The following is a 15,073-nucleotide window of genomic DNA, read 5'->3' as shown; positions in this document are numbered from 1 at the left end:
ATCAGGGTGATCCCTGATCTCCCTTCCTTCCGCCGCGCCCTCAAGACGTGGTTGTTCCAGCTTGCGGGACTGGCCTAAGGGATTTTAAAGGGGTTTTAATTACTTTTAATCTGACAAATTTAAATATTTCTTTTTAATCAAATTTTAATTAGGTGTATAATATGTTAGTATTTTATCCAATTGTCAGCCGCCCTGAGTCTGCAAGGAGAAGGGCGGGATATAAATGTAATTAATAAATAAATAAATAAAATAAATAAATGTAAGAAGTTTGGACTTTCCAGTGAAATGTACCTAAAAATTAAGATTTACCGATAATCTCTTTTTAAAATAATAATAACAATAACAACAACAACGATGATAATGATGTTGGAAGGGACCTTGGAGGTCATCTAGTCCAACCCCCTGCTCAGGCAGGAAACCCTATACCATTTTAGACAAATGGCTGTCCAATCTCTTCTTAAAGACTTCCAGTGTTGGAGCATTCACAGCTTCTGGAGGCAGGTTGTTCCACTGGTTAATTGTTCTAACTGTCAGGAAGTTTCTCCTTAGTTCTAGGTTGCTTCTCTCTTTGGTTAGTTTCCATCCATTGCTTCTTGTCTTGCCTTCAAGTGCTTTGGAGAATAGCTTGACTCCCTCTTCTTTGTGGCAGCCCCTGAGATATTGGAACACTGCTATCATGTCCCCCCTCGTCCTTCTCTTCATTAAACTAGACATACACAATTCCAGCAACCGTTCCTTGTGTGTTTTAGCCTCCAGTCCCCTAATCATCTTTGTTGCTCTTCTCTGTACTCTTTCTAGAGCAGACATGTCAAACGCACAATGTCTCGAAATTTTTTCCCCATTGCTGGCAATGAGGTGGGCGCAGTTTCATCATGACGCGTCCAGCCTGCGGGCTGGCAGTTTAACACCCCTGTTTTAGAGTCTCAATATCTTTTTTACATCGTGGTGACCAAAACTGGATGCAGTATTCCAAGTGTGGCCTTACCAAGACATTGTAAAGTGGTATTAACACTTCACGTGATCTTGATTCTATCCCTCTGTTAATGCAGCCTAGCACTATGTTGGCTTTTTTGGAAGCTGCAGCACACTGCTGGCTCATATTTAAGTGATTGTCCACTAGGACCCTGAGATCCCTCTCATAGTTACTACTATTGAGCAAGGTACCTCCTAAACTATAACTGTGCATTTGGTTTTTCTAGCCTAAATGTAGAACCTTACTTTTCTCACATTCTGTTTCTAATCAATATCTTTGATTAATTCAATATTATCTCATTTACTAAAACGTTCATTTCATTTATTCTATTTTTATTTGGTATAATATATGCTTTCATTGTATAAAATACCACTATTTTTCTTTCACTTTTCATTGTATTGTGTCATACCAATCAATTTTAAATTGATTATCTTCTTAGTGTATTTCTGGTTTAGATGATCCAACTTGCTTGATAAATTGCAATATTTTTGAAAACCTTCCAGAATAGAACTCAGTGTTAATTGAATGCAAGAAACACAACTCTGAGCCCACAATCAAAATTTTCTGTAGTGGTGTACTCACTGATAGAATTTAGTAATTGACACACACAAAAGGAAGCTCTCAAACAATTAGGATGTAGACATGATCCTATAAGTGAGGACATAATGTGGATAACAAAAGTGTCTGTTTCTGCACAAAATTTTAAAAAGAGATCTGAAATTTCTTGAACTGTAAAATTCAGATATTCTGTGTTGAGAGATTTTTTTGTGCTCTTTCTGTGTTGGCAGAAGTGGGACTAACTCTACTATTGAACAAGTGGGACTAGCTCTACTATTAGTTGGGAAAATTAATTCCTTTACAGAATAAATGTATACTGTACAACAGTTTGAGAACAGAGGATTATCAGGACCATATGAAGCAAATTAATGCTTTTAATTCATTCTTAATTGAAATGGATTGCCTGTGGGCCTATTTTTATCTGGAACTATGCCTTCTGCTGAAATTAATGGAGAAATCTTTCTTTTAAAAAAAGCTTGAGTTATGTACCACACTACATAATTGATCTCTATGATATGCTGGCTTATAACATATACTTCTTTTAGGTTCCAGTTTGGCATCATCTTGCTTCCAATATCAGCAGCAGCTTTGTTCCTTGATCAATGTGACAGTTTGGAAAACCTTAGCAGTTGACGAAATGATTGAGAGTCGGGGAAAATATGATTTCTATATTGGGCTTGTGTTGGCAATGAGTTCCAGTCTTTTCATTGGAGGGAGTTTCATCCTGAAGAAAAAGGGTCTCCTTCGATTGGCAAGAAAAGGCTCCATGAGAGCAGGTAAAATTTTGAGGGTTTTTTTTTAAAAAAATAAATATGTTTTTGATTAAATTATGTAATTTTGATTAAGCTATGTAAGATTTTTTTGCAGTTTAAAAACATCAGTTTTTAAATAGGTATTCTTTGATTTCATGCAGAATCTGGTATAAAGGACAAAATTCCAAGTGCTTATTTCAATATTTTAAAGCTAGTTTTCAGTTGTATTTTCAGCTTCTTCTAAAATCTCAAAATGCGATTTTCGTTTACATGATGCAAGAAAAGTTCCTGGGTTTTTTCATACTTGCTTTAATTATTGTGAGCATCATTTTTAATGTTGTGTAAATGATTGAAGGCTAAAGTGAATAGGATAATACAAAGTTGGGGCCAAATTTTTCAGCTTTTTAAAAAGTTTTTGAGGAGCATTTAAGATTTTCCCCCCTATAAATTATGTTATCTGTTTTGAAGTATGTATTGTATTTACTGTGTTTCCTACCTCAAAATTGCAGGAAGCTACACAATAGATGTTGAGCAAATATGATTAGCTGGTTTCTGGGGATGCACAAAGACCTGAAACCTTAGATTTCCAGCTTTGTGTCAACATCCAGCTTGAGTATCCAAATAAAAATCCAGGATCATTTCTTTTCTTAAAAGTTTACTGTTTATTGAATACATAGCATAATTATGGCAAGTTAAAACTAACTCTAAAATCCCAAGACATCAGACCATAGCACATAACAATAACCTTTGCAGCCAAACCCCCTCATGTAAACAAGTTCTCTTTGTTATGGGAAACGTCTGCTATCTTCTTCACATCTGCTAGAATGACCTTGAATGTTTTCCAGACTGCTGACTCTTAGCAAGCTTTTGTAGAACTGGAGAGGTTTCATTTCTCTGACTAACCCATTCAAAAGCAACATGCCCCCCCCCCCTATTCTAATGGAAAGATGCAAATAGGCACTTAGCTGCCAAATTTTCATTCTTGACACTTTGGTCATAAATTGTGAATGAAAGGACTCACTACATCCTTGCTGACATGGCGGTTATTTTCACTCTAAAATGCATAGAGACTTGTTTTTTCTAACATGCACACAAGCCATTGGACTTTAAATCATGCCTTATCAATTGGACTTGATAGAGACAGTTGCTTCTTTGTAACATCTTTAATGACCATCAATAATACTGACTGGCTATTAACTTGGCCAGGAATTTTTAACAAGTAGCGTGGCATTTTTACAAGAATTTGAACATGTAATTTTAAAGTATAGTAATCTGTAATAGATTATAATATTCTTTTCTTTTCTTTTAAAAAAAAAATAGGACAAGGTGGCCATGCATATCTTAAAGAGTGGCTATGGTGGGCTGGACTCTTGTCAAGTAAGTACCTGGAAAAACTAAAAACTGACTGTTAGCATAACCACTAATTCATACATTGTACTAGGTCTGGTGTAGTGGCTAAGGTACTGGCACAGAAACCAGAAGACTGTAAGTTTTAAGCCTAAAGAAAGACTGGTGGGTAATTTGGGACCAATTATTGTCTCAGCCCAACCCACCTCAAAGGCTTATTGTTGTGGGGAAAATAAGAGGCAGAAATATTTATTACACGTTTGCTGCCTTGAGTTAACAGAAAGACAGACACACACACACATGTATGTATGCATGTATGTGGCATGATAAAAATATAATAATAACAATACTAATAATACAATTTCTGAAATCAGCCAAAAAGTGATTTTAGTAGGAGTAGGCAGTAAGGCTACTGATCGAAAGGCTCGATGTTTCTAGTTGAATTAAAAACTTACTAAGATTTTTTGATTAAAGATTAATATACAGTACATAAAAATAGATCAAAAATTATAGTCTGGCATTCTTTTCAGTGAAATCCAAATATTTAATACTAGATATGGAATGATCATATCCAAAGTGGGCAAGATTTGGGCTGTTGATGGCTCCTTAACTCAAATATTACCGGTTGTGATGATTCAGGGCACGGCACAGAGGCAACGCAGTCAGCTGGCAATTCAAACTGCCCTTTAATTGCTCCAAATTTTCCCCAAATGCTCCCATGTTTCTGGCAAGCCCCAGAACAAAGTAAGGCACACACACCTTCAGCAGTCTCTGGCTGCAAGTAGTTTCACATACAGTTAGATTAGAAGAGTAATTTACTCAAGGCCACGTAGATCAGGGCTTTTCAACCTTTTCACCCATTGTACCACTTTTAGGATATGGCAATATCCAAGTACCACCAGTCGCCTAGCAAGGTGTCAAAAACTTGATGACCCCCCCCAAAGGAAAAAAGTGATAAAGTACAGGTAGTCCTCGACTTACAACAGTTCGCTTAGTGACTGTTCGAAGTTACAATGACACTGAAAAAAGTGCCCCCCAAGCCACAGCCGAGCAAGACACCTGCCTGCCCACCCGGCGGCGCTCTTCCTCCTGTCCGAGGTTTTCATTGTTGTGAGCATTTCTGTTGAGGATTGGCAGCGGGGGTGGGGGGGTGTTTGGTTTTTATTCCCCCTGTCTGCTGGGTGGTTGCAGCAGGTTCTGGTCACTTCACATGACCCTGTGACCGTCATAAATATGAACCAGTTGCCAAACATCTGAATGTAAATCACAAGACCCTGGAGATGCTGCAACATTCCAGCTGATCGGTGCTTCTTCTGGGCTCAGCGGAAGTGTCAGGATCAGTGCTGCTTTCCAGCTGATTGGTGCTTCTTCAGGGCTCAGCAGAAGCGCCAGGATCAGCGCTGCTTTCCAGCTGGAGCCTGGCGCTGATCCTGGCGCTTCCACTGAGCCCTGACAGCCCCGAAGAAGCGCCGATCAACTGGAAAGTGGCACTGATCCTGGCGCTTCCGCTGAGCCCTGACAGCCCTGCAGCTCCAAGCGTCTCTCGCTCAGGCTTGTGCGGTGCTGCCACCAGTTCAGCTCATTCCCCATCCCCACTACCTTTTCTAGGATGGTCGCATACCACCTGCCAGGTGCCAATGTACCACAGGTGGTACCCGTACCACTGGTTGAAAAGCCCTGACGTAGATAACAAGGAATGAAATGTACATCCACAAGTCTGTGGAAATACAAACTTGCCTGAGCAATTTCAGAAGAGAAGCCAAAATTCAATCCGAGGTCTTTGAACACCAAATCAAGTTTTGTCAGCCAGTCCAATGGTCAGAATTTCAGGGTGTCCAAGCAGAAATCACAACACAGAACAAGAGATCAGAGAGTTGTTTCCAAGATCAGCAACAGCACACAAAACTCCAAGAAATCAGCATTTGTTCCCGACAAATGCCCCTCCCTATAGCGTCTCCTTAAGTCTCAGTCTGCAGGTATGCCTTGTGGAGAGGGACGGCGGGGCGCTCTCCTCCTGAGTAGTTGAACCTGCCTGCGTTGTTCCCTCCTCCTCTCCACACTCTAGGATCAGGAGGGGGGGGGCTTGCTCATCACCTGAGCTCTGTCTCTCATGTTCATCCTGTCCCAACCCTGAAAGGCCCTGGTCTGCCTCGGCCTGCTCTTCCCCAAATCCCTCTGAAGCCACAGGCTCCCTCGACAGGCTCCCTCGACAGGCTCCCTCGACAGGCTCCCTCGACAGGCTCCAAATCCCTCTGAAGCCACAGGCTCCCTCGACAGGCTCCCTCGACAGGCTCCAGTTCCAGCTCATTTTCCTATGCAGATTCAGGCTCTGACAGAGGCATGACACCGGTACTACCATGCAGCTCTAAGAAAAGCACAGCTGCTTTAAGGAGTAGGCAGCAGATACAACAAAGGGTGCCTATACTGGAACTGTAGCAATGTTGTTGGCTTTGCATGTTTCTTTTTAATAGAAATGTGGGAGGTATATGACATTATTCAACTCTATCATCTCCTTGCAAAGCAACATTTTCTATGGCTAGAAAGTAGAATATCTCAAGAGCTGAGGTGGCACAGTGGTTAGAATGCAGTATTGCAGGCTGCCCACAACTTGGGAATTCGATCCTGATGGGCTCAAGGTTGACTCAGCCTTCCATCCTTTGGAGGTTGGTAAAATGATGACCCAGATTGTTGGGGGCAATATGCTAACATTGTAAACTGCCCAGAGAGGGCTGTAAAGCACTATGGGGCAGTATATAAGTGCTATTGCTATTGCTAATTGTAAAAATAGGTAATAAAAGTTATTAATCATTTACCAGAGACTATTCAGGTGCTATTCTGCATTTGCCTTCTTTTCTCTTTTACTTTCTAATTTACTTTTATCTTTTCCAAGGATGAATTTACCTAAAATAGTAGGTATAGCTGTGAAAATTGTTGTTCACCTCTTCCCTTCCCATGTCTTTTCCTCAGTGGGAGCTGGCGAAGTTGCTAACTTTGCTGCATATGCATTTGCACCAGCTACATTAGTGACCCCATTGGGAGCTCTCAGTGTTCTTGTAAGGTAAGAAGGCAGTTTTGTGTATCTCTGTAAATATCAAGAGACCTAGTTAAGCACTTGCTTTTAGTGCTGGCAGAGAACTGGGTTTCTGAGTCTGACTCAGTTGCTTTAAGTTTTGCTTTTTTGAATGTTTCAATATAATTTTCTATCTTGACGTCTTTACTACTGTCTGCCCTTCCTCCCACCCATTGCTTATAAAAAAGCCACAACATAGGTGATTTTAGAGATAAATCTTGGTACAGCATAATAAAAATTTATCAGCAATTCAGTTTAATGTTCTGTGCATAAGAGTATGCTTATATGATTGTAGATTTAATATTTTGAATTGAAATTAGATACAGGTACTCCTTAACTTACAACCAGACATGTAGCAACCAAAGTTACAATAGACACCCCCAAAAGATACTTATGACCCAGTCCTGAAGTTATGTTTGCTGCAACACCCCTGTGATTGATTGCCCTTGCAACTGACCACAGAGATGCTGCAATATGCGTACCCCGCCAGTTTCTACCCCCCATGCTGTCCCCTGGGAGCATTTCTTCTCACTAGCGCTAGTCTTAGTTCCCCATCAGAATTCCTTCTCCTGCTAGTGCTAGCCTTAGTTCCCTCAGCATGAGCTGTGTTAGTATAACGCTAGCGCAGCTCATGCTGAGGGAACTGCACTATGGGCAGAGTTATTAGGCAAGTTGTAATTTGGAGGATTAATTTTCTTATTGAACAACTACAGTGCTCTCAGTCAATCCAAAATGTTAATAAACCTCAAACCTGAATATTTAAGAAAGTAAAAGTGAGGTTTTGATTTTCTTAGGGGAATATCTATGTGTGCACAATTATTGGGAAACTATTAGTGCGCTGAATTATTATACAACTAAATGAAAAATGAAAATTTGCCCATCTCATGCATCTGTTAAAGTGAGAGTAATAAACAAACATCTCAAAAGATACAAATAAACATTTCTGACATCTCAACAAAAGAAATCAGTGACCCATATAGCCACCCTTCTTTTCAATCACAGTCATAAGCCTTCCATTCATGGGAGTCTTTCAGTTCCTCGATCTGTTGATGATCAACGTTTTGAGCAGCAGCAACCACAGCCTCCCAGACACTGTTCAGAGAGGTGTCCTTCACCCTAAATCTCCTGTTTAAGAAGGGTCCACAAGTTCTCAATAGGGTTTAGGTCAGGTGAGCAAGGAGGCCACGTCATTATTCGTTCATCTTTGAGGCTTTTACTGGCTAGCCACGCAGTGGAATACTTTGATGCATGCAATGGAACATTGTCCTACATAAAAATCTTGTTCTTCTTGAAAGATGCTGACTTTTTCCTGTACCACTGCTTGAAGAAAATGTCTTCTAAAAACTGGCAGTAGGTTTGGGAGTTGATTTTAAGTCCATCTTCAACCCTAAAGGCTCCAACTAGCTTATCTTTAATAATACCAGCCCATACCAGTATCCCACCTCCACCTTGCTGGCGTCTTGAGTCAAAGTGGAGCTTTGTTACTGATCCATCCATGGGCCCATCCACCTGGTCCATTAAGAGTCACATCTCATCAGTCCATAAAACTTTTGAAAAATCTGTCTTCGGTTATTTCTTGGGTCAGTCTTGCCATTTCAACTTACGTATCTTGTTCAGTGATGGTCGGGTTTCAGCCTTCCTTACCTTGGCCATGTCTCTGAGCACTGAAAACCTTGTACTTCTGGGCACTCTAGGCAGGTTACAATTCTGGAATATGGCAGCACTAGAGGATAATGGGTTCCTGGTACCTTCACGTTTGATTCTTCTCAAATCTTTGGCAGTTAATGTGCGTCTTTTTTTTCTCAACACGTTTCTTGCAACCCTGTTGACTATTTGCAACAAAATGTTTGATGGTTCTGTGATCATGTCCCAATATCTTAGCAATTTCAGGAGTGTTGCATTCCTCTGAAAGACTTTTTACAATTTTTGACTTTTCAGAGTCAGTTAAATCTCTTTTTTGGCCCTTTTTGCCTGAGGAAAAGAAGCTGTCTAATAATTATGCACACCTTGATATAGGGTTTTGATCTCCTTAGACCACACCCTCCCTCATTACACAAATATACATCACCTGATATGCTTATATCCACTAAGCATTCAGATTTCTACAGCTTGGAGGTGGAAAATATGCATGAAAATGATATGGTCAAAATACTCACTTGCCTAATAATTGTGCACACGGTGTAAGACTAGTATCTAGTGAGGAAAGGAAAATGGAAAACTTTGCCAGTGTTATTTTTCACTCAGAAAAAAATAAGACACTTGGGGATTGTTCCACATGGAACAGCAATGGAGCGGCCTGTCCTCCTTCTCCACCCTACCTTGAGCTCCAGAGATCTTTGATCTTGTGATGGGGGAGGGGATATGACCCAAAGGGCTGTGCAAAGGATTGCAAACAGAACATGGGGTATCTTGGGGCGGGAGGAGGCCTTGGGAGGCCTGAGTCAGGTGGGCTTATGCCTGCACTGGGCCCCTTGGATTTCCCCTACCCATGAGGCACCCTATATTCCACTTAACACCATGCATTTTTTAAACAAATGCATCGAGGAGATCAGGAATGGGAGTTATTAAGACAAGTGGTTCACTTAACAATTGTAATGGGCAGACTTCATTATAGTCATTTCTTGAAGACTACCTGCATAGAACTTTATCCTGATCATGATCGTTTTTATTTAAAAATATCTAAAAGAATGAATTTATCATTAAAGTGTCACAACCAGAAAGCCCTTCCTCACTTTCTCTTTAACTCTGTGAGTGCCCTCAAAATCTCTTGAGGATTTAGAGACCTTCTGAAGTTGGATTTTAAAATGTAAGAATGCCTTTTCCTCTGTCTAAAGACAATGCATTTCAGTTTATTTTAAATAAGGCTACTTCATAACTATTTATTTGGAATATATGCATTTTGCCTTCTAAACCTGGCAGGCCTTCAAATAGCTTTCAACGTTTTAAAAAATGCAATCCCCCCCAAACAGAAATTCTACTTCATAACAACACAAATGCATAATTGTTACATTGATATTTAAGAACAGTGCTTGATATCTAATTTATATTTGTGTGTTTTAGTGCCATTCTTTCATCATACTTCTTAAATGAAAAGCTTAATTTACATGGAAAAATTGGGTGTTTGTTAAGCATACTTGGTTCCACTGTGATGGTCATTCATGCACCTCAGGAAGAGGAAGTTGAAACATTGAGTGAAATCTCCCACAAGTTAGGTGATCCAGGTGAGAGAAAGATTGATTACAAAGAATTCAAGGAGATAATACTTCTCTACTCAATTGAGGAATATAAATGGTGGGGCAGGCTAACCCTGCTGCAAATATCCCTTCACATTCCACTAGAGTTCTGCATGGGATTTGTAACTGTATTTTGTTGCATGTATCTAACTACCCCACAACTGGACCTAGTAAGACAGGATTATCAATGAGGTTTTCCGAATGCTTTTAGCTGAATGTGCTTACAGAGCTCATGTGCACTTTGCTCAATAAACAAGAATCTGAAGAGACATTTGTGAATGTTGAGAATGAGGTTGGAGTACATCTTTAATGCCATAGCTCATTTTTAACTCTAGCCTATGTTCTCTGAACGCTTATGGAAGACTATTAAATGGCTTAGCGCTGCAAAGTTATAGCAATAAATAGCTTAGACAGACAGTAACTATGACACACTTTATTGTAAGATTTCCTTTTTTCCTGCAGCCTTTGAGCTATCAGAATGGCTTTGATGTATCCAGCAGAGAGAAGCATTCCTCCAATTTTCACTGGGAGTCAACATAGGTTTAGTTGACAGCTAGAATTAAGAAGGTTTTACGTACCCTCATGAAATGATATATGTGTTCTGAATGATGCAAAAATTAAAACTGCATTATTAGTAAAGGTTAGATAGGGCATGGATATTTTTGATGCATTCCTATCTTTAACTCAGGGATGGGCTACTTGAATGTTGTACATAACTCTCCCCCCACCCTCATTATTTCATCAAATTTGGCAAAATGCATAAATTTGGAGATGTTACAACCTACAGTGAGGGAAAAAAATATTTGATCCCCTATTGATTTTGTACATTTGCCCACTGACAAAGAAAAGATCAGTCTAAAATTTTAATGGTAGATTCATTTTAACAGTAAGAGACAGAATAACAACAAAAAAATCCAGAAAAATGCATTTCAAAAAAGTATACAAATTGATTTGCATTTTAATGAGTAAAATAAGTATTTGTTCCCCTATCAATCAGCAAGATTTCTGGCTCCCAGGTGTCTTTTATACAGGTAACGAGCTGATATTAGGAGCACTCTCTTAAAGGGAGTGCTCCTAATCTCAACTTGTTACCTATATAAAAGACACCTGTCCACAGAAGCAATCAATCAATCAGATTCTAAACTCTCCACCATGGCCAAGACCAAAGAGCTGTCCAAGGATGTCAGGGACAAGATTGTAGACCTACACAAGGCTGGAATGGGCTACAAGACTATCGCCAAGCAGCTTGGTGAGAAGGTGACAACAGTTGGCACGATTATTTGCAAATGGAAGAAACACGAAATAACTGACAATCTGCCTCGGTCTGGGGCTCATGAGAACGGTAAGGAATCAGTCCAGAACTACACAGGAGGATCTTGTCAATGATTTGAAGGCAGCTGGGACCATAGTCACCAAGAAAATAATTGGTAACACACTACGCCATGAAGGACTGAAATCCTGCGGTGCCCGCAAGGTCCCCCTGCTCAAGAAAGCACATGTACAGGCCAATGAACATCTGAATGATTCAGAAGAGAACTGGGTGAAAGTGTTATGGTCAGATGAGACCAAAATCGAGCTCTTTAAAATCAACTCAACTTGCTGTGTTTGGAGGAGGAGAAATGCTGCCTATGACCCCAAGAACACCATCCCCACTGTGAAACATGGGGGTGGAAACATTATGCTTTGGGGGTGTTTTTCTGCTAAGGGGACAGGACAACTTCACCGCATCAAAGGGTCGATGGACCAGACCATGTACCGTCAAATTTTGGGTGAGAACCTCCTTCCTTTAGCCAGGGCATTGAAAATGGGTTGTGGATGGGTATTCCAGCATGGCAATGACCCAAAACACAACAGCCAAGGCAACAAAGGAGTAGTTTAAGAAGAAGCACATTAAGGTCATGGGGTGGCCTAGCCAGTCTCCAAACCTTAATCTCATAGAAAATCTGTGGAGGAAGCTGAAGGTTTGAGCTGTCTTTAACATTTCAGCCTTGAAACTTTAATGACTTGGAAAGGATCTGCAAAGGGGAGTGAGACAAAATCCCTCCTGAGATGTGTGCAAACCTGGTGGCCAACTACAAGAAACATCTGACCTCTGTGATTGCCAACAAGGGTTTTGCCACCAAGTACTAAGTCATGTTTTGCGAAGAGGTCAAATACTTATTTCACTCATTAAAATGATAACTTTTTAAAAATGCGTTTTTCTGGATTTTTTTTGTTGTTATTCTGTCTCTCACTGTTAAAATAAACTTACCATTAAAATTATAGACTGATCATTTCTTTGTCAATGGCAAACAGATAAAATCACTGTATATACTGAAAATATACATATTAAACCTATACACATCTACTGTCCTCAACTTCCTTCCCTACCCCACCCACAAAAGGAAATATCACCACTCTATAAAATATAACTTAGTCATATTGATTTTGTGTCTTTCTTTAGCTTTTAGCTAATCATACAACCTTTGACAGACTCCAGATGTTTGTATGTGTTACTACTTAGTATGTGCAATTGCAGCATGCCATGTTTGTTTTTTAATATTTCAGGTTTTGTGGTCTTTGCAACACTCATTGTCATTGTATCCTTGATCATGATCTTTGTAGTAGGACCCCGACATGGGCAGACCAACATTCTTGTGTACATAACAATTTGCTCAGTCATTGGAGCTTTATCCGTATCCTGTGTAAAAGGTTTGGGCATTGCTATAAAGGAACTTTTTGCAGGAAAAGCTGTGCTGAAACATCCATTGGCCTGGATTCTGCTGCTAAGTCTTATTGCTTGTGTAAGCACACAGATTAATTATTTAAATCGGGCCCTGGACATATTCAACACTTCTATAGTGACACCAATCTATTATGTGTTTTTCACAACATCTGTTTTAACCTGTTCTGCGATCCTCTTCAAGGAATGGCAACACATGGCAGCTGATGACATTATTGGCACATTTTGTGGCTTTATCACTATAATCGTGGGGATATTTTTATTGCATGCCTTTAAGGATGTCAGTTTTTCCCTATCAAATTTGCCTGTGACATTGCATAAAGATAACAAAGGAATAAATGGCTGTGTGCCAAGCACATATGAACTATTTAATCACGATGAAGGAAGTGCTACTCGCATAAGTGACCTACACTCCCCTGATGGAATATCTTCTAGGAGAAATGGAAATCTATCAGCTTCCTAAAGAAAACAATTCTGTAACTTTTGTTTCATTGTGAAAAGCCAGTTTTACAACATTTTTCAAGCAGATATGTTTAAATAGCACTGTAGACAATCATTTTTTTAGATTTGACTAGCTTGGACCAAGAGCAGTGGTGGATTTTTATTTGCCTTACTCTTAATTTAAAAATACTAAAGAACCTCACTCTGTTATTTGCTTGACTTAGTATGAACATGTAAATATTCTGTTTTTGTTTAAGACTAATTACAGTTTTAACAAATAAAATGCTTTATTTCTGATGAGAAAGTGATCTGTTGGTCATGCACACCTACAAATCTTTTGTGATAATTTGGTGAATTATGCAGTGACTTGTTCTTATTATGAGACAGTGCTATTCATCCATAAACAATCTATGTTTGGACAATTTATGGTCAGCTGCACTCAATTATACTAGATTCTAGGAGATTTGCAGTTGCAGCCAATGTATTTATATTTCATCAATGAACCAGACATTCCTGAGGAACAAGACAAGTGATATCAGCTCACAAAGGTCATTACATAGAAAAATGCTATTTTAAGAAAGTACCTAGGTGTAAACCATGTTTGTATATATTAGCACATACCTGAAACACACACAAATACTTAGTGGTTTCAAGTATTTAAAATGCTTCATGTTGAGATTACTATTGGATAATGCATAACAATTGGCAAATTTATTCATTCCGTTATTGAAAGTAGGAGGAAAGAATAAAATAAACTGTTGCCTTATTTTCCCTTTCCAGTCTTTCTACTGTAACAACTATTACCTATATGGTTTGACTCTGTTCTTCTGGAACACCAAATGCAATAAAAAATTCATGTACCTTTCTACTCCCTCTAAAGCAGAGACAAATCAGCAGGTAGAAGCCAGGCTTAGAGGTGTTTGCAAAATGGAGGAATGCCTGTAGATTATGTGTCAGCCTCCATGTGGAAGAGAAAAAAATTGAGAAGCTGACCTTCAAAATTGGGAAGGTGGAAGCTAACTGACCGAGCTGGGAAAAGGTTAGATGAGAATGAATTAAATAACATCCTGATAAAATGCAATAGGAAGAGAGCATCAAATGCTAATTGTTTAATCTACTTTCATCAGTTTAGCAGTTGATTGTATTCAGAGTTAGGAAAAAAGTCTCAAAATGTTTGAAAGAACAAAAATGCAATGAAATTAAATTTTAGTTAATGACTGAAGCATCTGTTGTGGGAAATAGTGTGGATTATTGTAGCAGTTTTTAGGTGTTCTGCAATACAGGTAATTATATACCAACCAATCAATAACTCTGTTGGTAAGTGACAAAGTAATTAGATGTGATGTCATGTGGCTGGCAGCTTATGATAGTTGTGGCAGTTCCAGTTGTCATCATTATGCAAGTTCCACCCAATCATAGTGTCTCATAGTCACATGATAGCCATTTGCAGGGCTCACCTTCTCCTGCTGGCTTCCCCACTGACTTTGCTTGTTAGAAGTAAACACTGAAGACTGCAAACAGTGATCATGTGACTGCAGGATGTTGTAAAGGCCACAATCATGAGACCTGATAGTAGGTATTCCTTGTTTAACACCATAATGAGGAAAGATTGCCAAACAAGTAAACATTAAATCAGGACTATCCATATAATCTTTTTAAGCAGGGATAGGCAATCTTTTAATTGGAAGTGCTGCAGTGAGCAGACATATATAATGAAAATGAATAGAATAATGACTTCCCATTATTCTTTATTTCTGGGGGGTATCCCAAGTTATTTTAACATTTAGAAAATAAATTTATGGTAGCATTCCGTAACATTACAGTGGGACTGAATAGTTCAAAATTTATCACATTGTGTTAACCAGGCTAAATATTTTGTGAACTTAGGTATTTGTTTCCTGCTTCAAATTAGAATGAAACTTTTATGGCTATGAGTTGATTATTTCTGCTCTTAGGTATGATAATCTATAGTCTTAG

The 15,073-nt window shown here is 39.2% G+C and overlaps 1 protein-coding gene across 1 annotated transcript in view; it reads left to right on the top strand.

Annotated features, from left to right (window-relative positions):
• NIPA2 (NIPA magnesium transporter 2) overlaps nucleotides 1-14,070 on the top strand; it is a 31,020-nt gene extending 16,950 nt beyond the window's left edge. The window contains exons 2-6 of the mRNA XM_015812288.1: nucleotides 2,077-2,307; nucleotides 3,604-3,660; nucleotides 6,598-6,688; nucleotides 9,761-9,921; nucleotides 12,481-14,070. Coding sequence (XP_015667774.1) covers nucleotides 2,169-2,307; nucleotides 3,604-3,660; nucleotides 6,598-6,688; nucleotides 9,761-9,921; nucleotides 12,481-13,118 — 1,086 coding nt within the window. The 5' untranslated portion in view covers nucleotides 2,077-2,168 and the 3' untranslated portion in view covers nucleotides 13,119-14,070. The remainder of the gene's footprint in view (nucleotides 1-2,076; nucleotides 2,308-3,603; nucleotides 3,661-6,597; nucleotides 6,689-9,760; nucleotides 9,922-12,480) is intronic.
• The last annotated feature ends 1,003 nt before the right edge of the window (nucleotides 14,071-15,073 follow it).

Source organism: Protobothrops mucrosquamatus, unplaced genomic scaffold (assembly GCF_001527695.2).
Source record: "Protobothrops mucrosquamatus isolate PMUCROS unplaced genomic scaffold, P.Mucros_1.0 scaffold77, whole genome shotgun sequence".
Classification (NCBI taxonomy): Eukaryota; Metazoa; Chordata; class Lepidosauria; order Squamata; family Viperidae; genus Protobothrops; species Protobothrops mucrosquamatus.
The sequence above is the reverse complement of the archived record's forward strand: the minus strand, read 5'-3'. Positions and strand labels throughout refer to the sequence as shown.